The 25,771-nt window shown below is 37.9% G+C and overlaps 5 protein-coding genes across 6 annotated transcripts; 2 read left to right on the forward strand and 3 right to left on the reverse strand.

The window, feature by feature from the left end:
* Nucleotides 1-1,383: 1,383 nt before the first annotated feature.
* Nucleotides 1,384-4,795, reverse strand: LOC143914364 (uncharacterized). 2 transcript variants are annotated; one of them, XM_077434556.1, is made up of 3 exons: nucleotides 3,499-4,795; nucleotides 2,286-3,247; nucleotides 1,384-1,905 (listed from the first exon to the last, which is right to left on the reverse strand). In XM_077434556.1, the coding sequence occupies exon 1, from the start codon at nucleotides 4,358-4,360 to the stop codon at nucleotides 3,713-3,715; it is 648 nt and encodes a 215-aa protein (XP_077290682.1). In that variant the 5' UTR covers nucleotides 4,361-4,795; the 3' UTR covers nucleotides 1,384-1,905; nucleotides 2,286-3,247; nucleotides 3,499-3,712. The 2 variants fall into 2 exon arrangements, with proteins under 2 accessions (XP_077290682.1, XP_077290683.1); XM_077434557.1 differs by lacking the exon at nucleotides 1,384-1,905 and having other exon boundaries at nucleotides 2,286-3,457; nucleotides 3,626-4,582.
* Nucleotides 4,796-6,984: 2,189 nt separating this feature from the next.
* Nucleotides 6,985-10,931, forward strand: Cog2 (conserved oligomeric Golgi complex subunit 2). The gene is made up of 6 exons (XM_077434652.1): nucleotides 6,985-7,236; nucleotides 7,434-7,661; nucleotides 8,221-9,064; nucleotides 9,134-9,354; nucleotides 9,873-10,354; nucleotides 10,431-10,931. The coding sequence occupies exons 1-6, from the start codon at nucleotides 7,030-7,032 to the stop codon at nucleotides 10,708-10,710; spliced, it is 2,262 nt and encodes a 753-aa protein (XP_077290778.1). The 5' UTR covers nucleotides 6,985-7,029; the 3' UTR covers nucleotides 10,711-10,931.
* A 2-nt stretch (nucleotides 10,932-10,933) lies between these two features.
* LOC143914437 (dnaJ homolog subfamily C member 17) lies at nucleotides 10,934-12,318 on the reverse strand. The gene is made up of 3 exons (XM_077434653.1): nucleotides 12,156-12,318; nucleotides 11,451-12,075; nucleotides 10,934-11,375 (listed from the first exon to the last, which is right to left on the reverse strand). Exons 1-3 carry the CDS (start codon nucleotides 12,222-12,224, stop codon nucleotides 11,182-11,184), a joined length of 888 nt encoding a protein of 295 aa, XP_077290779.1. The 5' UTR covers nucleotides 12,225-12,318; the 3' UTR covers nucleotides 10,934-11,181.
* A 1,337-nt stretch (nucleotides 12,319-13,655) lies between these two features.
* Nucleotides 13,656-22,616, forward strand: Cont (Contactin). Its single transcript, XM_077434507.1, has 3 exons — nucleotides 13,656-13,791; nucleotides 15,459-19,092; nucleotides 20,340-22,616. Exons 2-3 carry the CDS (start codon nucleotides 15,478-15,480, stop codon nucleotides 20,640-20,642), a joined length of 3,918 nt encoding a protein of 1,305 aa, XP_077290633.1. The 5' UTR covers nucleotides 13,656-13,791; nucleotides 15,459-15,477; the 3' UTR covers nucleotides 20,643-22,616.
* On the reverse strand, nucleotides 22,610-24,662 carry LOC143914324 (uncharacterized). Its single transcript, XM_077434508.1, has 6 exons — nucleotides 24,333-24,662; nucleotides 24,066-24,255; nucleotides 23,835-23,911; nucleotides 23,533-23,718; nucleotides 23,337-23,453; nucleotides 22,610-23,274 (listed from the first exon to the last, which is right to left on the reverse strand). Exons 1-6 carry the CDS (start codon nucleotides 24,501-24,503, stop codon nucleotides 22,870-22,872), a joined length of 1,146 nt encoding a protein of 381 aa, XP_077290634.1. The 5' UTR covers nucleotides 24,504-24,662; the 3' UTR covers nucleotides 22,610-22,869.
* Between the last annotated feature and the right edge of the window lie 1,109 nt (nucleotides 24,663-25,771).

Here is a 25,771-nt window from a genome sequence, read left to right on the forward strand (position 1 = left end):
TTTTTAAAACTCCGCCATTTTGTTAAATTTCAATTTTTTTTTTTGATCGAGGTTCATGGTACGGCAAATATCTTCTAGTTTAATAAACTTTTTGAATTTTTTGATTTCAGGCACTGTGAAGGTCGCTATCACTGCAGCAGTGGGGGTACTTTTTTTTTTGGAGCCTTGGGAGATTACGTATAACTCGCTGAATTTTCAATTTTTTTGTCTAAAAACTTTTATTATGTATTTAGTATATATCTATACATATATCCATAAAACGATAAAACATTCCATCCAGTAGTTTTTTTTATTTTAATTCCCGAAAATCACCTTTTTTTCGCGCGGTCACACTAGTGGTCCCCCTTAAGTCGAAAGATCAAAAAAAAAGGGTGCATGGTAAACGGTACATACTCACTTAATTTGCGCGAGCAGGATACAACAGGAACAGGCTTTTCCTCCCGTATTCTGCGCGCGCACATTAAAGGTCTGTTCATACCTAGTCGGCACGTACCGACTTCAGCGGGTATCCGGCCGTACGAAAAGTATTCTTTGGTACATTTTGTATGGGTATGTTCATTTCAACCGTCACGTTTACGCCACGGCAGGCTTACAGCAGTACCCGACATTTCCTGTTCAAGGTCTGTTCATACTTAACAGCACTGCACGACTCCTTTTCAAATATGTCATTTTATTACATTTCTATTCATATCTTCCTACACGTCGCGGTCACGTCACGTTTACAGCAATTTGGCCGAGTGCAAGGCAAAATCGGCTTACTTATACATTAGAGGCCATGACGATACGGCGCAATATTGCTTACGCCATATTTTCGAGTATTTGCAATATGAATGCATACACGTACATTCGTAGCTACGCGTCAGAATACAAGTCAGCAAAAATGTTTCGACGTTTATCGAACGAAAAATTATGTATAATCGCGCTGTTGTTGGAAGAAGAAGCTCAAGAAGGCAATAAAAAATCACGGAGGCGTTTTGATGTGCATCCCATGTTAAAAAATAGTGTAGGAATCTCGTCGTCGTCATCGTCATCGAAACCTTCGAGAATATTCCGCAACAACAAACTACATTCCCGAAACCCAGACGACATGCACCTGTAGTCGTTATATTAAACTCAAGCGGAACGCCCCTACCAGTCGAGTGGAACCAAACCGGTCGAAACACGCCGCCACCATTAAAATACATCGAGCGGAAAGGCGCCAAGCATTCCAGAAAATTCGACGCCTCGACGAAAACAAAATTCCTCTCGTACGCGTCAATAACCACTTCCATCAAGCATTCCAGAAAATTCGACGCCTCGACGAAAACAAAATTCCTCTCGTACGCGTCAATAACCACTTCCACCAAGCGTTCCAAAAACACTATAAAAGGAGGTACAACCCAAACAACGCCAGTCGACCCAGAGCAGCAAGCGTCGACACACAGCAGCAGACCAGTCAACATACAGCTCCTGACCAGCCACCACTACACTACGCGGACTTGGAAGATCAACCAGCCGGACGAGCCAGCAACATACTGCCGTATCCAGAGACCTTCCGTACATAGCTGAATGCTGAGCCAGCGACACTCTACCATATCCAGAGACCGCTGAACGACATACTTTTGCCCACAAATACCATACCTTTGTACAACCATAGGCAAACAATAAAACTTTATAAAACTAGCACAACAGTGTTTCGTTAGGCCGGGATACGGTCAACACACATGTAACCCGCCTACATTGGTACTAATCCGACGTGATCTACGCAACCTTCTGATCATCCAACAGCGCTGTCAACACATCGCTACCCCGCCTACATTGGTGACCCCATCTTTGAACCACACAACAGTGTTTCGTTAGGCCGGGATACGGTCAACACATCGCTACCCCGCCTACATTGGTGACCCCATCTTTGAACTACGCAGCCTTCATAGCAGTCAACAGCGCAGTCAACATCGCAGCCCACAGCGCAGCCTACATAGCAGCCTACATCGCAGCCTTCATAGCTGTCAACAGCGCAGTCAACACGGCAGCCCACAGTGCAGCCTCCACAACAACCAACAGCCGCCACGACAGCAGTCAACAGCGCAGACAACATAGCAGCCCACAGCGCAGCCTTCATAGCAGCCCACATCGCAGCCTACATAGCAGCCCACAGCGCAGCCTACATAGCAGCCCACAGCGCAGCCTACATAGCAGCCCACATCGCAGCCTACATAGCAGTCAACACCGCAGTCAACACGGCGGCCCACAGTGCAGCCTCCACAACAACCAACAGCCGCCACGACAGCAGTCAACAGCGCAGCCTTCATAGCAGTCAACAGCGCAGTCAACACGGCAGCCCACAGTGCAGCCTCCACAACAACCAACAGCCGCCACGACAGCAGCCCACAGCGCAGCCTACATAGCAGCCTACATCGCAGCCCACATAGCAGCCCACATTGCAGCCTACATAGCAGCCCACATCGCAGCCTACATAGCAGCCCACATCGCAGCCTACATAGCAGCCCACAGCGCAGCCTACAAAGCAACCAACAAACGCCACGACAAGGCAACAGCCAGAAGCCTTCACGCAACCGCAAGCTTCGAGCAACCACAAGCTTCACGCAACCGCAAGCTTCATGCAACCGCAGACTTCACGCAACCGCAGCCTTCAACGCAGTCTACAACGCAACCCTCAACGCAGACTTCAAACGCAGTCCGCTACATGTCCCCACAACTAGTGACCATGTCAAACAACTCCGCAGCTTTCGCCACAACAAGACGCAACCCGGAGACAACAACCAAATGGATCCACTACTGTTGATCCGCCAGCACCGCTCATCACACCTTCGATGAGTCATCACCTCGATGAGCCCATGCAGGACGCCGCAGCCTGCACAACAGCACCGTCCAGACCGACACAAACCTTCACTACCATTGTAACGACCGAAACAGTAACATGGTGTGAAAGTACATATGGACCAGCTACCAACACAACCCGCTGTTGAGTCAACCCACTCCAGCACAACCGGTGAAACAAATCGCCACTGAGCCAACTAGCTCCAACACAACACAGCCGCTGTCGAGACAACTAACTCCAGCACAATCAGCACAACGCCTGCACAACAACATCGTCCAGACCACCAACCTTCACTATCAACGTAGCCTAGACAGAATAAGCAACATGGTAGAAAAGAACAACTCGGACTGGTACGCAAAACGAGACCCGCTGTCGAGACAACCGACTCCAGCACAACCAACGAAGACCAGCACTCAACGCACTTCGCTAACCAACAGTCTCCACACAAATCCCGCTGTCGAGACAACTAACTCCAGCACAACCAACGAAGACCAGCACTCAACGCACTTCGTAAACCAACGTTCTTCACGCAAGATCCGCTGTCGAGACAACTAACTCCAGCACAACCAACGAAGACCAGCACTCAACGCACTTCGTCAACCAACGTTCTTCACGCAAGATCCGCTGTCGAGACAACTAACTCCAGCACAACCAACGAAGACCAGCACTCAACGCACTTCGTCAACCAACGTTCTTCACGCAAGATCCGCTGTCGAGACAACTAACTCCAGCACAACCAACGAAGACCAGCACTCAACGCACTTCGTCAACCAACGTTCTTCACGCAAGACCCGCTGCCGAGACAACTAACTCCAGCACAACCAGCAAAACAGTCACGCGAATGACTCCACGCAGAACACAGCAGCCTGCACAACAGCACCATCCAAGCCATCACAAACCTTCACTACCAACGCAGCTCGCCCAAAATAAGCAACCTGGTAGAGAACAAGACTTGGACCGGCATGCAACACAAGACCCGCTGTCGAGACAACTTTCTCCAGCACAACCGGACAAACAACGACGCCATCGAGTCAATAGACTCCAACACATCAAGATTCCCACAAAATCACACACATCGTTAACACTCACCGGAGAGCCATGTAGGAATCTCGTCGTCGTCATCGTCATCGAAACCTTCGAGAATATTCCGCAACAACAAACTACATTCCCGAAACCCAGACGACATGCACCTGTAGTCGTTATATTAAACTCAAGCGGAACGCCCCTACCAGTCGAGTGGAACCAAACCGGTCGAAACACGCCGCCACCATTAAAATACATCGAGCGGAAAGGCGCCAAGCATTCCAGAAAATTCGACGCCTCGACGAAAACAAAATTCCTCTCGTACGCGTCAATAACCACTTCCATCAAGCATTCCAGAAAATTCGACGCCTCGACGAAAACAAAATTCCTCTCGTACGCGTCAATAACCACTTCCACCAAGCGTTCCAAAAACACTATAAAAGGAGGTACAACCCAAACAACGCCAGTCGACCCAGAGCAGCAAGCGTCGACACACAGCAGCAGACCAGTCAACATACAGCTCCTGACCAGCCACCACTACACTACGCGGACTTGGAAGATCAACCAGCCGGACGAGCCAGCAACATACTGCCGTATCCAGAGACCTTCCGTACATAGCTGAATGCTGAGCCAGCGACACTCTACCATATCCAGAGACCGCTGAACGACATACTTTTGCCCACAAATACCATACCTTTGTACAACCATAGGCAAACAATAAAACTTTATAAAACTAGCACAACAGTGTTTCGTTAGGCCGGGATACGGTCAACACACATGTAACCCGCCTACATTGGTACTAATCCGACGTGATCTACGCAACCTTCTGATCATCCAACAGCGCTGTCAACACATCGCTACCCCGCCTACATTGGTGACCCCATCTTTGAACCACACAACAGTGTTTCGTTAGGCCGGGATACGGTCAACACATCGCTACCCCGCCTACAATAGAAAAACCGAAAGAGAGTTTTGGACACTGTATAAGGAGCTTGTGGATGATGAACAATTTTTTTTTTAAATATTTCCGTAAAAGATGTGGCGGCTCGCTTATACGACATGGTCGAGTTTGGTTGCCTTCCTGCGAGTGGGGACCAACTCGGCTGGGTTCGGAGAGCCGCTACTCACTCTGCCTTCAGCTGTCATAAATAAAACACGTGCATCAACATGCCAGTCGTCTCATTCGTTCATCCCCCATAAAAATTTAAATTTTTTTTAAATATTTGCGTCAAAACCATGTCGAAAGATTGAACAGCTGTCAACTGTCACTATCGATAATTGGTCCAAAACAGCAAAGCGCCAGACTCATGGCACGTAATATTTCCACGATGGCCAAAAAAACGGATACGATACGTTGACGGATGTTGCTGTAAGGTATGAACAGGAAATGTCGGGTACTGCTGTAAGCCTGCCGTGGCGTAAACGTGACGGTTGGTATGAATATACCCATACAAAATGTACCAAAGAATACTTTTCGTACGGCCGGATACCTGCTGAAGTCGGTACGTGCTGACTAGGTATGAACAGACTTTTATCCGTCAACGTATCGTATCCGTTTTTTTGGCCATCGTGGAAATATACACGTGAATTACGTGCCATGAGTCTGCCGCTTTGCTGTTTTGGACCAATTATCGATAGTGAAAGTTGACAGCTGTTCAATCTTTCAACATGGTTTTGGCGTAAATATTTAAAAAAAAAATTAAATTATTTACAGAAATATGGGGGATGAACGAATGAGACGACTGGCATGTTAATGCACGTGTTTTATTTATGACAGCTGAAGGCAGAGTGAGTAGCTAGCTCCGAACACAATCGAGTTGGTCCCCACTCGCAGGAAGGTGACCAAACTCGACCATGTCGTATAGCGAGCCGCCACAGAAATATTAAAAAAAAATTGTCCATCATTCACAAGCTCCTTATACAGTGTCCAAAACTCTCCTTCGATTTTTCTATTTTTTAACATGGGATGCACATCAAAACGCCTCCGTGCTTTTTTATTGTCTTCTTGAGCTTCTTCTTCCAACAACAACGCGATTATACATATTTTTTCTTTCGATAAACGCCTAAACATTTTTGCTTACTTGTATTTTGACGCGTAGCTACGAATGCACGTGTATGAATTCATATTAGCCAGCAGCATAGCTCGATCGTTAAGCTTCTGCTTAGCGTCGAGAGGCGCCGGGGTTCGATACCTGGCCCGGGCCTCGAATGAAAATGTATTTTTCAGAGTATGCTGTTGGTCAGACCTGGATTTGTTACTCCAGGTTGATCGTTTCCTATCAGAGTTTGACAATTTTCTCTGATTTCATTGTTGAAATGGTTCCCGGAAAAAAAAAATGGCTAAAAATCCTTCCTACCTACTATGTCACCACTATTTGATGTATGATTAATGTACAATAAAATTTATGTACAATTCATAGATGTCTCGTTAATTTGCAAGTTTTTCAGTGTCTCGTAATTCAACGACTTGTAATAAAAATGCTGCATTTGTAATTGTAATTGTAATTTGTAATTGGCCAGGAAGGCGCATTGGGATTTACATGTAAGGCCTTCCTGGTATATATGTAAAATAAAATAAAATAAAATATTGTAAGTACACGACAATACGACGTAAGCAATATTGCGCCGTATCGTCATGGCCTGTAATGTATAAGTAAGCCGATTTTGCCTTGCACTCGGCCAAAGTGCTGTAAACGTGACGTGACCGCGACGTGTAGGTAGATATGAATAGAAATGTAATAAAATGACATATTTGAAACGGAGTCGTGCAGTGCTGAAGCCGTACAGTGCTGTTAAGTATGAACAGACCTTAGAACTGATCACACCCTAAAATCGGTCTCGAGAAAACTGGTTGACCGATTTTAGTGTGTGACCAGTTTTAGTGTGACGGATGATCACGTGTGACCGATCTAGAGCGACCGGTTCACATTTGACTAGTAATCACCGAACCAATCAATATATGCCCACTCGTCATTACAGTTCGTAGTGTACCTACTCTACAGATCAAGAAATACACAAAATTATATACATAATTCGAAATTACACATGACATTTATTAAAGTGGCCAACGACCATTACGTGACCCACGACTTGTATTACCCCCGCTTACCTAACAAATGAAAGATTTTTCGATTCAGTTCATAATTCATGATGCTGTCAAAAAATGGTGATGCTGTCAAAGTTGAATGTTGGTGGACATGGTTTGTGTTCATGCGCATTGCGCACCACAGTTTGTAGATTGTGTGACGTGCCAATTGACCACTACCCAAAGTGGTGCAAATGGTGAAGGCTGTCCTAGCGAAGATTTTAAAAAAGAAATGGCCATGCAACCGCCATTGAGGCTTCCCGCAGGACCTTCGGGTCTCTGTTTCAACAGGAATCATTTCATTGGGGTAACACAACTCCTGTCAGACAACGACACAACCTCATTTTACACACTACAAGATACACACATACAAATATCACTCGCTCAATTTTTTTACTTACCCCTAATAAGAAAAACATCCATATGCATCAAGAATAAAGATTATCCGTTTTCAAATTGCTACAAATAATTCAAATATTCAATACGTACCTTCGTTGTTTTCAGGATAACTTCTCAGTAGATGTGTTTCTACATAACCATCGAAATGCGGCATCGTTGGAGACGATTCGTGATGATCTCGGAATATATCTCAAAGTATTACGATCGGCCATGATCGAACTGATCAATAAAGATTATGCGGACTTCGTCAACCTATCGGCGAATTTGATCGGCCTGGATAAGGAAATTAATAATATTCAATCGCCTCTAGGCCAACTGAGAGAAGAAGTATTAGTGAGTGGTGGTTCTGTTTTAATTTAACCCTTTGCCCGCGGCCGTCTTCTATGGAAGCTTTGGACGACAAGTCTGTAGTGCGGCTGTCTTCCATAGAATTTCTGAACTTTGCACGGGATTTAGAGGCTTATATGCGCCTATGTAACTGTTATAAGGTTCAAAATTGGTTGAATATATTACTGAGACTTGAATGCCATCTATTCAATTTGCTTAAAATGAATATATACCAGCCAAAAATTAGTGTTTTGTGGAACCTTACTGAAACCTCGTTTATGTGACGTCACGTCTTCATATAATTATGAAGAATGTTTATTTGACAATTAATCCAAAACTACGAGATATATTATGTATTTTATTGTTTAAAATAATACTTTATGTGTTAATTAACATATCTGGTTACTTGAGTAAATATTAAAATCTGTATTTAAGGTCGAAAACCCGATTGCCAAATTCGCGAAAAAGGTGCCGCGTACAAGGCTTGTTCGTTATATTTATTGCCGCGGGCAAAGGGTTAATTCACATATGTAAAAGTAAATTCAAATGTAAATTTTATATTCAGCATGTTAACGAGTGCCTGACTGAAGCCATGAAAGAATTATCCGGTCGGTTGGAACAGAGAAGAATTTTGCGAGAGCGAAAGAAAAGTTTGCAATATTTGAGTCAAACTCAATCGTCTCTTCAAAAGTTATCGAAAATATTGAACATCGACAACGTATCCAAAGAAGATATAACGCAAGAACTCATTGAAAGAGCGTCCTCGGAATATAATCAATTGCAGTTTACCATTACCAAATGTGAGTCGTTTATTACATCTGAACAGAAGGAACTCGTGCAGAAAATTGGCAACGTGATTAAAACCACATTGGGTGAAATGCTCTTCAACAGTTTGCAAACGAAAAAAGTCGATAGAATCCAACGGTGTTTGCAAATATTTTCCATGTTGGATCAGGTAGCGGAAGTGGAGACTTTGCTACAGAAAAAGATAATCGCACCGGCGATGCACGATATTATAAGTGAATCGGCTCTTCAGAAAAATCCTACCGGCTTGAAGGGGATCTATTCGAGTATACTGACGTTCATCGATAATAAATTAAAAGATTTAATTTTTATTACCAAGCCAAATAAATCTACGTCTGTCAAAGGGTATAACATTATTCTGAACAGTTTTTGGCCTGAAATTGAGTACAGACTTGAAGTCCACATGTCGTCTATATTTGCGCCGGGAAACCCTGAACTGTTCTATACAAGATACAACGATAGTTTAGAGTTTCTCAAAAAATTAGAACAGTATTTTGACGATTCCAAAACAATAGAACAATTTCACAACCATTCACAGTACAAAAACTTTCAACAGAAATGGAACTTGCCTATTTATTTTCAAATTAGATTTCAGGAAATCGCTGGTTAGTATATCAACTATTTTAATAATTACATAGTTGAAAAAAAAGTGTTTTTATAAATTGACATTGTAGGATCATTCGAAAATGTTTTGTCGGAGACAATCAACAACCAAAGTTTTTCATCCGGCGATTCGGAGGAATATCGTCTGAATGCTACTAAGATTTGTTTTACATCATTAACATCATGCTGGGCTCAAGGCATCTTTATTTTAACACTAACACATAGATTTTTCAAATTAACTCTTCAAATTATATCCAGATATTGTACATGGATTGATGTTGCGATAAAGCAGGTTTGCTATTTACTATAAAAATCGTTTGAACATTATCAAATAATTATATTTAATTTAAGGTTGTGGCTATTTGCAGGTACTATATCTGCGACAGGAGCAAAGCCTTCTGCGGATATGCGTGAACTTATAATCCGATTATAATTTCTTACATTTAATGTATGCTAGACTTGTTTAATCAATCGTTCACGTTATTATAATAGATTTATATCATTTAGCTAGTTCGCGGCTTGTACTTGTATGTAGGTATTATACGTTGTATATGATAATAATTTTCTAACAATTAATAATATTAACTAATTTGGATTATATTTTTTACTCTACGTCACTTAACGAGTTCGAACAAAATTTTAAGAGGTTTAAAATAAAATTAAACAGTTAACACGCTGACAGTGACAGTTCACGCGCATGCGCAGAAGGCTTTGCGCCTGTCGCAGATATAGTACCTGCAAATAGCCAATAATTTGCAGATATGGTACCGACAAATAGCCACAACCTTAATTTAAACCTTAATATTTCAGCCGTGGTCAAATCAACCCCAGTCTAGTCAAAATCCAGCGTCGCCGGATAATATCTCAAAGGATAAAATTAATTGGGATAAATTAAAGTTTCTAGTGTCTTTATATTCCGATATAAGAAAGCTTGTAGATAATCTACCATCACTTTTAGAAATAATTAAAATGAGACTTCAACCTATGCCAAAACCGGAAATCTTAGACAAATGTTTATTAGATTCTAAAATTTGCCTAGAAACGAGGTTACCTCAGATACAAAAAATTGTAGTCGTTCAATTAAGCGCAGAAAGTATAGTGCATTTGAAGCAATTAAACGACATTCCACGATTGTTCAGAAAAACCAATCGTGACATTCCTACAAAACCATGCACTTACGTAAATGCTTTAATGAAATGCCCAATTGATTTTTACAACTTATACTTGAATGCCATTGGAAAGGATCAAGTAATATTATGGCTAGAAGATATATTCTCCATTATTACAACACAGTGAGTTCATTTCAATTTTAAATATTCACACCTTTGTATTATTTTCAGCTTAATTTTACTCTTGGTTTTATTTTAGATATTACATTGCGGTAGATGATGTATTGACTTCCGTACAAAAAACTGAAGATTCGCTGAGACGTCTAAAGCAAATCAGAGACAGACCCTCTCAACAGAACTTCGAAAAGGCTGGCGTTTCCGACGATGATAAAATTCGAATTCAACTCAAAGTAGATGTTGAAGCCTATCGTTCTCTTCTGATTGAAGTGAGGGTTGATCCTGAGAAAGTAGAAAGATTAAGTGATTTGTTGACATTGACTGATAAAGCAACAAGTGCGAAAAGTAATACTACCCAATAAGTGCTTTAAATTTTTAGTGCCTCCTCAAATTGCTGATTCGTTCCAATGTTTAATTTTCTTTGTATTTTAAAAATTAAACGTTATATCAAATTATTAAATCTTTTTTTGTATAAATTTTTATTTTATGTTGTCTATATTATTTATCTTCTTTTCTATTCAATATATTATATAATTGTATAAATTATTTTGTATTAATGTGATAAATTAAAATATTTCCATATATTTTATAGTTTTAATCATCTCTTTCTTCCAATGTGTTAAGGTGTATAATATTAAACATGTTCTGTATGAAAGGTGCACTGTGGTTTACTCGAAGGATCGCAAATGCAATAAAAATATCTATTATTTAATTATTAGTGATTGAGTTTAATTTTACTAAGATTTAGACACTGCAGCATTTAATGTAAAAAAATTACTTTACATGTTTACATTTAAAATGTCTTTCACAATTGTTTTAATATTGCTAAAACACTAGTCTTGTTCTTCTTGCAGCATTTGTTCTATAAGTTTTTGTCTTTCAGCAGCTTGTCTCATTTTTGTCAAAACTAAGCTCTCGTAATCTTTTTCTGTAATCAGCGAAGGTTCACTCTTATTTGTGACGAATTTATTTCCTGAGGATTTTGATTTGTTGATCCACTTCAAAGTTAATGGATTTTCTGAAAGTCCTATAAAAAGAAAAATTAGTTTAAATGTTTATAAAAAAATATGTTAAAAATTTTCATAGTACATATTAAACAAACCTCTTTCAAATTCTATCGCCATTTCAGCGGCTTCTTTTGTGGAAAATTCTACTAAAGCATTTCCTTTTTTATCCGAGACCATCAATTCGTTTACATCTCCATACTTTTTAAAAAACTCCTTTAATAAATCTTCACTATACCCTCCGTTGTTTGTGTCAGTTTTTGATACATGCCACTTAATTTTTATTCGGTGTTCGCTAGGATTCCAAATGGGGACGACATTCGCTAATCTTTGACTTTCTAATAATATTTGTTTCGCCATTCTGGCCTGTTCTTCTTGCAATAGCTTGGAACCTTCTTTTTGCAATCTCTCGACCTCAGCTTGGAGTCGTTCTGCATCAGTGCGCTCGTCAAAAGTTTTGTATTTTTTCGATTTCAACTCAGCTTCACGTTCTCTTCTCTCCAAATCATCAATTAACTTTTGTCTCTTACTATCTAGTTCGCGGACTCTTAATTTGGCAGCCTTTTTTGCATTTAATACTTTGTCGTACGCCGACCTAGCCGATTCGTCCAATAATATTTCTAAAGCCTTAGAAAGTTCGTGAAAGAGTTCGGCTGCCTTTGGATTATCGGGATTTTTGTCCGGATGACATTCTAAGGCTTTCTTTCGGTAAGCTTTTTTAATCTGAAAAGTTGATAATATAAGAAAATAGGTTAACAATAACAGATCTCGTAGTAAACATAATTAGTATACACAACAATTACCTCAGAGGCATCTGCGGATAATTCGACTCCTAGCAATGCATACAGATCAGTATCTTCAACTTTCGTCATCCTGGCGATTGGTAACCCACGAAACCAACGAACGACAAACGACAAGTAGCGCACCTGACAGCCAGTCTTACCACTACTACACTATGTTATTTACAATGTGATCAGTCTAATACCAACTTTTGCGAGCATGAATAATCTCTATAATAAATGGATAAATATACAAAGTCTTCGGCGAAAATGATGTTTCTTACAAAAAATATTGTCAAATTAGTCAAATGTTGTTTCCATTTATCAGAAACAAACGTACCAGCCGAAGGAATTTTTACTTTGATGAATAATATAGTTCGGTGATTACATACCAAATTTGAATCGCTGCCAGGATAGCTACCGCTACGATAATTGCGCGCGCGGTTCTCCTGTCATCCGAAAATTCGTCACACAGGAAAATTGCCGTACAGAAAACTGCCCAAATATTGCTCAGCAAATGTTTTATTTTTACATACCTCCTTTACGTTTCACTTAAGATTACAATTCAGGAAAAAGTTTGCCTCATATCCGATCGTTTTCATACTTTGCCATATTTGCCATTTTGGTCATCAATATAAGTAAATGGCTACGTTTACACTACCGATATCTACACCCGATCCTCCCGATATTTAGTAATTTTTCCATAACCAATTCCTAAATAGCAACCACAGGTTGCAATATGGGAACTGGATATGGAAAAATTCCTAAATATCGGGTGGATCGGGTGTAGATATCGGTAGTGTAAACGTAGCCAATGGATCCTCCGTCATTACGATAGAGATAAAATATCGTTTAAGAAGCGAAACAAGTCCGAAAATTTTTAATCTCAGTGACGTCTCGTAGTCATTATTTTTATACATATATGGCGGTAGTAAAATAAAATTATTGACATTTTTATTCAAAATAATAATAATTTACATACAAATTATGTATAGAAGAGGTATGTTTTCAAAAAACTTTTTTTTGTTTATATGCGTTTTTACTATTGTTGTTACGAATTTTTTTTTTGTCCTGAGAAAAAATATCTTGATTTTGAATTTGGAAAAAATAATCACTTTAATATAGTAACGATGTTTTGTTGTAAAAGCAGACGTGTAAAATACAAGTGGCATCTGTAAAATTAAATAAGATCTTATATTTAATTAAGTATACGTAATTATGTGATTCGTATGATTGGTGAGCGGATTATTGCGCAAATTGCGATCGCGAATACGGAATATCTGGCACCCGAGTTCTCGTTAGTACAATATTTCGAGTGGGTACCTTTCGGTTGATGGAACTTTTGGATGCCAGATGTTCCGTGATCGAGATTTTAGTGACGTGCACGAGATCGCTTTTTGCGGAATAATCACCGAACCGGTATGATTATATAATTGTTATTTTGACAAAAACAGTAATCATAAATGTAAAGATTTTAGCAGTTGGTAGTGGTATTGTATGTTTGTGGGCGCGCCGTCCGGCTGTCGGGCGTGTCTCAACCGTCATCAGTCGACTATTCATCAGCGAGTGACGAATCACTGAAATTCGACAGCCTCCTCGATCGGAACACCTTCGTGTCTTCGCCGACGGCTTCTGCCACTCCTCGGCTCGGATGCCTCAGGTTTTCAACTCGTTTCTCTTCATCCCCCAACATAATATAATCACCTCTCCTAATTGACAATTGTAGTGTTGATTAGTCATACGCTTTGTCACCTCTAACTAGGGCTACCATACGTATTCATTTCAAGTTATGGAAACTTCACTTTTTCCATATAAGTTTACTTTTAAACAGTGTTTCAATTGAGAATTTATCGTCACTATACCTTTACATAAATTGTGACTGAACTCTGGATAGGAAAAGCTTGTTTGTGATTTATTTCATTTATTTAACAATACTTGGGAAGGCGGTAAAGTCGATTGCCCTAAGCGGTTTGTCACTCATTAAAAAAATGAAATAAACAGTGTCAAGAAATCTATATGTAAAATTAAATATCAGTATGAAAAATAAGAACAGAAAAAAACAGTAGGAAAGAAGAACTATATACCTTCAAAAACCCAATGAATATTTGTTTTTGAATCCAAACAAGTATACACATAAAGTCTTCAAGTTCGGTGGATTCGGATTTATCAGTTTAATAGTATTCATATTTAGTACACAATGGCTTAAACTATACTACAAGTAATTCAAATGAATTACTTTTTATAAAATATTATATGAATAAATATTCATTTCCTTTCATAAGTGTGTAGGATATGTTTATTTTTAATTATTCTTTCAAGTGAAGACACATGTATTATTTCAAAAACATTGAATCTAATACAATAATCTTCATAATTAATTAATTCAGGGCTATAAGTTTGCTTTTACGTTGTTATATATGTTACACCGAATCCGTGAAATTGTCTATTACACGCATTCGGCAAGAGAATTGCCGAATGCGTGAAAAATGCAAGCATGTTGCCCAGTTCACGGATTCCGTAAATTTTTTGGCGAATGCGTGTATTCGGCAAGAATTTGTCTGCTCAAAGCATGGAGTCGGCAAATAGACAGCAGCGCTCCGGTGTTGTTTTTTAGAACTGGACAGCGTGGACAAGTGTCAAAGTGACCGCTGAATGAGGATGTTTAATTTAGTTTAATTTACATATTATTATGTATAATATGACTACATACATATGTTTCGATCATCTCATATGACTTATACATAAATTAATGCCATTTTTATACATTTTGATCAATATTTTAACAGTGAAACATATGTATGTAGTCATATTATACATAATATGTAAATTAAACATCCTTATTCGGCTGTCACTTTGACACTTGGTTATAATATAACACGCTGTCCAGTTCACGCATTCGGCAAAGAATTTACGGAATCCATGAACTGGGCAACGTGCTTGCATTTTTCACGCATCCGGCAATTCTCTTGCCGAATGCTTGTAATAGACAATTTCATGGATTCGGCGTAACATATATAATAAAAGTTCAGAGTTGGCAGAATATACTCACAATGGTTAGTTCCAATTAATCAAAACGATGTATACATATTGATAAGTATGGTCTATTCATTTTTGTATTTACAAGACACTTTGTTCTTCCTTTTTTACTAAAATTAAAACTGCATTCATAAAAAAGAAATAAAAATCAATTTTAGATTTGTAAATAAAGTTGGCAAATATGGTAGCCCTAATATAAACTGTGTTACTTCCTACACGCTATTTATTAAGTGTGCTTATTATTCAATTTTAAAATAATCCCACACCAACTGAACATTTTCTTCTTTTCAGACGTAACACTCCATTTAAGATGATTTGGAAAGCGATCGTCTGTCTATTTTTACCATTAACATATTCACAACTCGTACCGGACTACAGGCTCAATAACAGTTTAGAACAGGGTAGCAACTATGTGCAAAACGATTACCCCTTACAAAACTATCAACAGAGAGACTATCAAAGGGACTATCAACAATCCAGCAGCTATCCCCGTAATTACATGCAAAGCAATTATCCATATCAACAGAACTTTCAAGATGGACAAACCGACAACGATGGCTTTATAGAAGGCGAGTATGACAAATACAACGACAATCAACAAGAGTATGGTTGTCCCCAGCATTGGTTGATGTTTAGAGATTCGTGCTATCGTTTCATGAAATCACCGTCACGTCCCAGAAACGAAGCTAGAAAGATTTGTCTCGCGTACGAGTCCGATTTGCTGTCAATCAATTCTATCGAAGAGCACGGCTTTATCATCAATCAATTGATGTGGCAAGACCCGCAGCACAGACGTTGGTACACGTCTATTAGACAACAGTCTCCACAACATTGGGTGAACGATGTCGATGGATCATCGATAACAAATATGGATAATGCCTTTTTACCGTATCACTACGATACGTTTGCAAAAGATTTTCTCGTCTATAAATACTCTGATCAATTAAAGAAGTGGGGGTTCGAAATGGTCACAGGAGAGGAGCCGTTGCATTTTATTTGTGAAGAAAAAATGTCAAAATTACGCTTTCTTTTAACGGAGGATAGAACTTATACTTATGGCGTCAATATAGATGACCCTGAAAAAATACCTAGAGGACCGTATTTTATTCGAGAACCTATTGATAGGATCTACGACGTATCCAAGAGCACTTTGGTGTACGAAGTTACCTTGAGCTGCTTGGCAGGAGGATATCCCACTCCGACATACGAATGGTATAGGGAAGATTTCAAGAATGATCTATTTGTCGCGACTAAAATCGATCCTTTATTAGACGGTAGATTCACTATTAGCGGGGGTACTTTGATTATTTATAGTCCTGATAAAAATGCCGACAGAACTAAATATCATTGTCGTGCGTCGAACAGATTTGGAACAATCCTTTCAGAGAGCGTGTCACTTTCGTTTGGATTCATCCGAGAATTCAATTCGAAACGTTCGAACGAACAAGGTAATCAAAATTGGGGTAAAGTAGTCTTCTGCGACCCTCCATTGCATTATCCTGGCATTACATACTACTGGGCTCGTGATTATTTCCCTAATTTCGTTCAGGAAGATCAACGAGTTTTCGTTTCGTACGACGGCGGTCTCTATTTCTCAGCTTTGGAGACTATAGATAGGGGAAGTTACAGTTGCAACGTTCAAAGTCGATCATCAGACAGTGGAAGAAATGGACCGTTCTTCAATTTGTCCGTCAACCCACATCCAGATTATCAACAGTTGAAATTCCCCAACAATTTTCCAAAGGCTTTCCCCGAAGCTCCGACTGTTGGCGAAGAAGCGAGATTGGAATGTATGGCGTTTGGCTACCCAATCCCTTCATATAATTGGACTAGAAAAGGTGCCGATTTGCCCAAACACTCCCATCTATCCAGTTATAACAGAGTACTTACAATACCTCGAGTATCAGTTGAAGACGAAGGTGAATATGTCTGTACAGTAACGAATGAACGTCTCTCCATAAATAATAGCGTTAATTTGAACGTTCAGGCTTTACCGAATTTCACTATACCGTTGGTGGATAAACACGTGGATAATAAAGGTGAGCTCACTTGGACGTGTGAAGCGTTCGGAATACCTGATGTAAATTATACGTGGTGGAAAAACGGCAAGGAAGTTAATATGGATAATTTAGCTCCTGAAGATAGAGACAGGTATCATATACAAGACAATATATTGTCCATTAGAAGTTTAGACCCTGAACGTGATCCTGGAATGTTCCAATGCGAGGCTAAAAACCAGTTGAAGTCAAGATATTCCTCGGCGCAGTTGAGAGTATTGTCGTTGAAGCCTTCTTTTAAAAAATACCCACTCGAAACTGAAACTTATGGTGCTGAGGGTGGTAATGTCACTATTTTATGTAAACCTGAGGCAGCACCTAGACCAAAGTTCATTTGGAAAAAGGATAATCACGTGATTGGAAGTGGAGGCAAGCGTAGAATTTTAGACAATGGAAATTTGATCATTAGCCCGGTATCGAGGGACGATGGAGGGGTTTATACATGCTCGGCGAGTAATCAATACGGCACGGATGAAAGCAAAGGAAGATTGATAATACTGCAAGCACCTAGATTCATTGAACGACTATCTCCTCGTATTCAAACTCAAGTCAGGCAAAATTTGTTTTTACATTGCACAGCTTACACCGATGAAATCTTAGACACCGCATTTATCTGGACGCATAATGGCATTCGCCTCAGAGACACAAACTTTATAGACATTAACATTTACGACGATAAAAGATTGAAAATCGACGGCGGTGAACTATCAATATTCAACATGTCGCTGTCCGATGCTGGAGAATATGAATGCATCGTTAAATCGGCTGTGGGTAGAATATCATCCAGGACGGTTATACTCGTCGAAGGCCCACCGGGTCCCCCGGGTGGCTTACAAGTTGTTAATATCAAACGGAACTCGGCCATTCTTCGATGGACCGATGGTGCCACAAATGGAAAACCGATCCTCGGATATATCGTTTCTGGTCGAACGAATTGGAATTCCACATGGACTAATATAAGTAGTAATGTGCGCGGTAGAGAGATAGATAGAAATAATGGACGGAAAGAGGGTACTGTTGAGAATTCTTTAACACCTTGGTCTGCTTATGAGTTCAGAATCCAAGCTTATAACGAACTCGGCTACGGAACTCCGTCTTTGCCAAGTCCGCGTCATTCTACACCTGCTGATAAACCGTACAGAGCGCCTTACAACATCGGCGGTGGAGGTGGAAAGATTGGAGACCTCACGATGCTTTGGAATACGATTCCCTCGTCGGAGCAGAACGGACCTAATCTACATTACAAAATATTTTGGAGACGATTCGATCACGATACCGAATTCCAGTCATTACTACTCAAAGAGTTTGGCAATATCGGAATGCATGTCGTTCACGTTCCTATTGAATTCTTTTACACCAAATATGAAGTGAAAGTACAAGCTATCAACGACATTGGTCCGGGTCCGCTGAGCGATCCTGTCATTATATACTCCGCTGAAGACATGCCGCAAGTGGCACCGCAGCAAGTCAGCGCACTCTCGTTCAATTCGACGTCGTTGAACGTCACCTGGTTACCGATCGATCAGAGCCGGGATAGAATCAGAGGAAAACTCATCGGTCACAGACTCAAATACTGGCGGGAGGACAGGAAGGAAGAAGAGTGCGTTTATTATTTATCTAGATCGACCAGAAACTGGGCTCTCATCGTCGGACTTCAACCTGACACTTACTACAATGTTAAAGTGATGGCTTTCAACTCGGCTGGAGAGGGTCCCGAGAGTGAACGGTTCTTGGAAAGAACGTATCGTAAAGCTCCTCAGAAACCACCGTCAGCCGTACACGTATACGGTATCAATCCTTCGACAGTACGAGTTGTATGGCGTTACGTTGCACCGACTCAAGAAGAAGAACCACTGCAAGGCTATAAGGTATGTTTAGCCCGGTCTCTGTGACGGGCCCGAATGTGAAACGCCCGAAAACGCAAATATCGGAAGGCAAAGATCGAAAATCGAAAGATCTTGTCGAATGATCAAAAAAAAAAGGGTGCATGGTAAACGGTACATACTCACTTAATTTGCGCGAGCAGGATACAACAGGAACAAAAGGAACAGGCTTTTCCTCCCGTATTAATATGCGCGCGCAGAATACGGGAGGAAAAGCCTGTTCCTCTTGTTCCTGTTGTATCCTGCTCGCCCAAATTAAGTGAGTATGTACCGTTTACCATGCACCCTTTTTTTTATCTTTCGACTTAAGATCTTTCGATTTTCGATCTTTGCGTTTTCGGGCGTTTCACATTCGGGCCCGTGAGGTAGACCCGTTTAGCCATAGATGTAGAATAACCTAGATATGCCATTACATACAAATTTCGTTGTGTGGGGGGTTTAACTAGCGGGGAAGTGGTGAAAAGAAAAGGAAGGATGCAGCGGTCGGCAGTGGTCAGCAACCAGTTTATGTAGATGTACATGCAATGAAGTTTTATTTTATTTATAACTTTATTTTATTGGACACTCCACGTGACAGTAAACCAAACTAATAAAGCCATATTAAGAAAAAAATATTTAGCTATACACACTATATTAAACTACAAATGTATGTTACTATAATAAAACCATCATTAACTATTACAATATTTAAACATTAGTAACTTCCACAAGGCAATTTTAAAGCTGACACTTTAATATTTAGTTCATTGTTTGTAGTTTTAAACATAATGTCGATTTCTGAATTTCCTTCAGTGCCAACAAGATATAAGCGTGCATTTAGTGACACCCAGGTTGTCGACCACTGTTCCATCAATACATACATCGCGCCGATATTTCATTATATATTAAAATACTACTATAATTGAAGACATTATATATTAATTCTTACTTATGATATGTGATGCCATCCGCCTTTTTATGTTTTCTTGAGTAATTGTAATACAATTTCACTGAACACGTTGGCATTTTCGAAAAATGTCAATCGACCTTCCTACTTAGAAGCTAACTAGCTACTGAGAGAGAGTGTGCATGATCTGTACTTTTTTTTGTGTGTGCATGGTCCAACAGGGTGATCGGCTTAGAGCGTCAGGGCGTATCTATGGTATTCTATATATCTATGATGTTTAGAAAATGTCAAAATACACGTCTTGAGTTTGAGTTTTGTTCTGATTCGTAAAAAAATCTCATTTCAGGTGCGAGTTTGGGAGGTGGATCAAGACATGAGTACCGCCAATGATACCATAATATCCGTCGGAGTCAAGTTAGAAGCGTACGTTGACGATTTGTCGCCGGGAAAAACTTACAATTTGCGTGTCCTCGGTTTTAGCAACGGTGGCGATGGAAGAATGTCATCGCCGACTATTACATTCCAGATGGGTGATTATCACACTGCTTCAGCTTACAGAAACGGTGCATCCGGCATGCGCTTCAATTATTTAAACGTATTTACCATCATAAGCTGTTTATATTTTGCGACAAAAGCTTGTTTTCTTTGACAACCATTAGTTGATGCCGTTATTAATTTTTAAGTCTACAATTAAATGTTTTTTTTTTTTGTTACCGTATGGAGGACCATTTAAGCAACTTCTTGTGATTATTGTAATTCTGTCAATATTATACCGTAAGTATTTTTTTGTCATTTTTGATAACGGAATGAAAGAATGTCGTGAGAAATTGATCGATACTTATAATAGTACAAAAGATTTCGTATGTAATAGTTTTTTTTTTATTACTTTCTTTTGAAGTAATTTTTGTTATGATGTTTTGTTTTAATTTTACTGCTTTCATTTGTTTTCTTTTTTTATATATCTTTATATTTACAAATAATGCGAGCTTATTTTTTTAATGAACACATACAATTTTTTTATTGTATGGTACAAAGTTGTTAAAAAAAAAAGTATATAAGTATAGAATTTTATTTAATATAAAACAGATTGTGAAAATTTAAATTTATGAATTCATTACATAGAATTTATTTATCGTGTCTCGAATGCAGCTTTAACCCTTTGCCCGCGGCAATAAATATAGCGAACAAGCCCTGTACGCGGCATCTTTTTCGCGAATTTGGCAATCGCGTTTTCGACCTTAAATACAGATTTTAATATTTACTCAAGTAACCAGATATGTTAATTAACACATAAAGTATTATTTTAAACAATAAAATACATAATATATCTCGTAGTTTTGGCTTAATTGTCAAATAATCATTCTTCATACAATTGAGACGTATCGTTGCCATTGTTCAACAGACGTGACGTCACATAAACTAGGTTTCACTATGGTTCCACAAAAAACTAATTTTGACTGATATATATGAATTTTAAGCAAATTGAATAGATGACATTCAACTCTCAGTAATATATTCAACCAATTTTGAACCTTAAAACAGTTGAAATAGGCGCATATAAGGCTCAAAATCCCGTCCAAAGTTCAGAAATTCTATGGAAGACAACCCCGCTACAGACTTGTCGCGCAAAGCTTCCATAGAAGACGGCCGCGGGCAAACGGTTTAAAAAACGGACTTAAAAAAAAGTGTACTGCCGATATTGATATTATTTATTACCAATTAAATTTCATATGAAAATTGTACCTGACATTGTATTTTATGAGATTTTAGCGGAATTAGATTATTGCAGTTTGTGAGATTACTTTTATGCAATAACAATCTTCAGTATTTCATGTCGCAGGTCACATGACGCATCTTAGTCGTGAAGTATTCTTAGAAACTATGTATTGAATTTATAAATTTGTTAATCCGAGCCATTTTATTTATATTGAACTTTATTGTGACATTATTATATTACATATATGTATTGGGCTTTTGTTCATATCATTGTTATATACACAAAAGTTTCGTATGTTAATGTAAATATATATATTATAAGGGTGAAATTTTTAAATTTCGTCCAGTTAGTATTACTAAATAATTCAAGTGCTGATAGTTTTAGGATTTTTATAATGTGTGGTTATAAATATTTCGCTTTGACAATTTTCGAATATTATATATCTAAGTGAAATTCAAATTTTATATGGGGCAGTAATTTAAAAATGATTTTTAAATATTGTACTGCGGCGGTTGTAATTCTACCATTCCATTAATTATATTATATGATATATGTATGCCTGTTTGCAGATTTTGAAGTGATGTCGAATTCTCCATTCCCTTTTTATTTTAGTTCATTGTCAATCTCATAAAAACTATATGAATTTCAACATCTACATATGTATGTACGTACATATATTGCTTGACTAAATGTCTGAAGATTAGAATATTTCCATTTTTTTAGTCACACTTCTCATAGTCTGCATATTCATATTTCATTTTACTCAAATTATTATTGACAATAATCAGAATCTCTTTTTTACAAATCTCAACATAATGTGTATGTTCATTATATATGTAATATGTATATATTGTGTATACATATGTTAATTTGACTTGATGTAATTAAAAATACTTTTTCTATATAATATGTGTTTTACTTTTATTTTATAAATTAATATTAATGCAATGAAAAACAAGCACTTTTAAAATAAAAATTCATATCCATTAATTCTGAATTATTAACTTACTTAAACAAGAGAATAAATTATATTAAATAAATAAATTGCATGTATCAGTGATATATAGAGGATATTTAATATTTGATTTCTGCAAAACAAAGATGTTCAGTCAGATATCAGTCTTCTACATACTTTTTCAATTATGCTAAATTATATCATTCAGATGACCATCGTCTCCACTTCTACAACCTGATCATCCAGAGGGTCTGTTTGTTGTTGGTCATCGATCACCTCGTATTCCAACATATTGCAATCATTCATAAAATAAACTATATCTTCGTTGATGTACGTTTCGTCAGAGGACTCCATCAAGACCGGTGCGTTCTTTGAATTCTGCAAAACGTCTTGGCATTGGCTTACAAAGCTTTCGCCATCGATAGCATCCTTTATGATCATATTGTACGAGTTGTTTTCTGGTGATTCGTCTTGAAATGTTGGAAGATCTTCGCCTACCCATTGATCACTTTTCTCTATGTAATTATCTACCATATGTATAGTGCAGACTGGAGAATTATCCGGTTCGCAGATGCTGTTGATTGCCGAATCCAGAGCTCTGTCCTGAAACTGAAAATTAGGAGTATTTAAAAGATTATTATTTGTTTGATTAGATATATAAAAAAACATACTTTTTGCACATTTTCTTCGTATAATTTCAAAAAATCAAACACCTCTTGGAATTCCTTTTCTTCTTCGTACATTTTACTGTCAGCTGTGTGCAATATTATATTTGATATATTCTTTTTCTGAGATGGAAAAAAGTTTAAATTATGTACGTAAGTTAAGCAAATTTTATGATTATAAAACAGTAAAAAATATATTTACTCTGGGTCTTCCTCGACCTTTCTTTGGCAAAAGTCTCGATAAGTTGCTTTCTGTTATAATATTATTATTTTTAAGCATTCGTAAATGTTCTGTCTTCGTATCCCAACCGTCCAATTTAAAAGGAATCCTTATCAATATTCCGTTTTCTGATATATTTTCTTGAAGTGATGGCGTTTTAGTAATATCCTGAAAAATATATTTTTAAACATATCATTTGATTTCATATTGTTTATTTTTCTTTTTTACTCATTGTATGTATGTTCATTTATTTTAAATTTATTAATTATAACAGTTGCAGCTACCGTGACTTCTGGATCTTCAATGAAAGAATCAAATTTCAGATCGGTGATGAGAGGAGGAGAGAATTCAGGCAGATCATCTGAAAATAATGATACAATTGGTTTTATTTTGATTTTCAAGTCACGACACAAAAGATTTCATCCATTTCAAACATTACAAATTTGTTCAACAATTATTAAATACATGTATACATAAACTGTAATGACAATGAAAGTAAGTTTGTAAATTATTACCAAGCCCGTCGAAATATACATCTGAGAGTCCTTTGATGTTAAAAAACTTTGCTGCCGATATTATTTCTTTGGTGTGCTGTCCCATAAAAGAAGTCTTTCCATAGTACATGAATTCAATGAGAGGCATTATGACGTTTGAGCTATAGTTGAAGCACAAAGTCAACTCTCTAAAGTTATCTTGTAGAGTTTCCTAAAAGACGTGTTAGATACATACTGTTAGTACTGCATTTGGACATGTAGGGATTACGTTAATGTAATTGTAGGCACCTGGAAATATTTACTGTTGGCGGCCAGAACTATTTTATGCACTTTGATAAATTTGTCTTCACACTTTATATTGATGTCGACGAAACGTTGCATTTGTAAAAGATGGCCAAAGCCGAATAAAAAAGAATCTGAATAATCTTCCAAACATACTTTATAAATAACGTTGCTCATTTTTGGTTCTAGAATGTTTGAAAAACCAATTTATAAAAGTTTCAGCAACAATTATAGGAATTGAAGTGCCATTTAATAAGAAGAAATCACAATTATCCTGACAAATATTGTACTTGAAAAAACTCGGTCGAGTTTTCTGCTTTTTCTGTGATCGAAATCATGCAAAAATGATGGCCATAAATAGTCGCTGGATTCGATGAGCTCTATGTATTGAAATATATTTTAATCAAACCAAACTCTCGCCAAATTAAACTTTATTATCTTTATAGTATTATTCTAACGAGAATTCAGTATTTTGAAGTTCGCGTACATATGTAAATACATATGTTGAAAATTCGGTAATTGGATTATTAGGCACATTGCGATCGGCCAAAAGACAATTTTTACCATGAAAATCGCGAATACGGAATATTTGGCACTCGAGTTCTCGTTAGTATGATGGACTTTTCGGCTGCCAGATGTTTTGTTAAAGAGAAATTTTTTTCTGAATTTTGGGCGAGCGTTTTGTGAGCAATAATCACCGAACCGAAAATTCATAACGAACCTTTTTGTTAAAATAAAAAGAGTCGGTATTTAGAATTTGTTTACCGAGAAGATGAATAAAATATGAAATGTATGTTTTTTTAAGATTAAAATTTTTAAGATAAAATAAAATAATTTTTAAGGTAATATAAAATAAATAATATTAAAAAATTCTGACCAATAAATTCGATATTATATCGGTATAGTGGGTGAATAACAGTTTTGTGTGCATTTTGCAACCAATTTTTTTTTGCGGAGGTGTACATTTTTTAAGAAAGACTCCTATGCCGAGAAAGAAATTTATGCCGAAGGGAAGTGTCTTTGTAGCCCCACTTTGAAATTTTACGAGCTGCTATTGCACAACAACATGAGTGACAAATCACGAGGGGGAAACCAACCAGAATCCAACCAGATTCCAATTAAGTGAAAGAGAGACTAAAACCATAAATAATATTAATAATTTTTATTCCAAACGATAGGAAGGACAGCGCAATTCTTATCGTTCATATAAATATAGATAATACGAAAATTCAATGGATATTTTTCTCAAGTCGCTATTTTCTGTGCAGAGGCTCCCAAGTTCATTAGCCATTTCGTTGTTTGTATCCGTCTTCCTCGATATTCCGCTAGCCTAATGGGAAATATTACATTATCAATACCGATCGTGATTCTAGTACCGCGGATTTCAAAACAGCCCAGATACAGTATTGATTATCACAATGCTAATCTATTACATTAGTAATATG

This window comes from Arctopsyche grandis, chromosome 7 (genome assembly GCF_051622035.1).
Source record: "Arctopsyche grandis isolate Sample6627 chromosome 7, ASM5162203v2, whole genome shotgun sequence".
Taxonomy (NCBI): Eukaryota; Metazoa; Arthropoda; class Insecta; order Trichoptera; family Hydropsychidae; genus Arctopsyche; species Arctopsyche grandis.

Coding starts and splice junctions, on each gene's coding strand:
- LOC143914364 (XM_077434556.1), bottom strand. CDS start 4,360: ATGTTGACTGGTCTGCTGCTGTGTGTCGACGCTTGCTGCTCTGGGTCG.
- Cog2 (XM_077434652.1), top strand. CDS start 7,030: ATGTTGGTGGACATGGTTTGTGTTCATGCGCATTGCGCACCACAGTTT. Junction 9,355..9,872: donor TTGATGTTGCGATAAAGCAG/GTTTGCTATTTA, acceptor TTAATATTTCAG/CCGTGGTCAAATCAACCCCA. Junction 10,355..10,430: donor TTCTCCATTATTACAACACA/GTGAGTTCATTT, acceptor GTTTTATTTTAG/ATATTACATTGCGGTAGATG.
- LOC143914437 (XM_077434653.1), bottom strand. CDS start 12,224: ATGACGAAAGTTGAAGATACTGATCTGTATGCATTGCTAGGAGTCGAA. Junction 12,076..12,155: donor TATCCGCAGATGCCTCTGAG/GTAATTGTTGTG, acceptor TCAACTTTTCAG/ATTAAAAAAGCTTACCGAAA. Junction 11,376..11,450: donor GGCGATAGAATTTGAAAGAG/GTTTGTTTAATA, acceptor TTCTTTTTATAG/GACTTTCAGAAAATCCATTA.
- Cont (XM_077434507.1), top strand. CDS start 15,478: ATGATTTGGAAAGCGATCGTCTGTCTATTTTTACCATTAACATATTCA. Junction 19,093..20,339: donor AACCACTGCAAGGCTATAAG/GTATGTTTAGCC, acceptor ATCTCATTTCAG/GTGCGAGTTTGGGAGGTGGA.
- LOC143914324 (XM_077434508.1), bottom strand. CDS start 24,503: ATGAGCAACGTTATTTATAAAGTATGTTTGGAAGATTATTCAGATTCT. Junction 23,912..24,065: donor TGTATATTTCGACGGGCTTG/GTAATAATTTAC, acceptor CATTATTTTCAG/ATGATCTGCCTGAATTCTCT. Junction 23,275..23,336: donor ACGAAGAAAATGTGCAAAAA/GTATGTTTTTTT, acceptor CCTAATTTTCAG/TTTCAGGACAGAGCTCTGGA.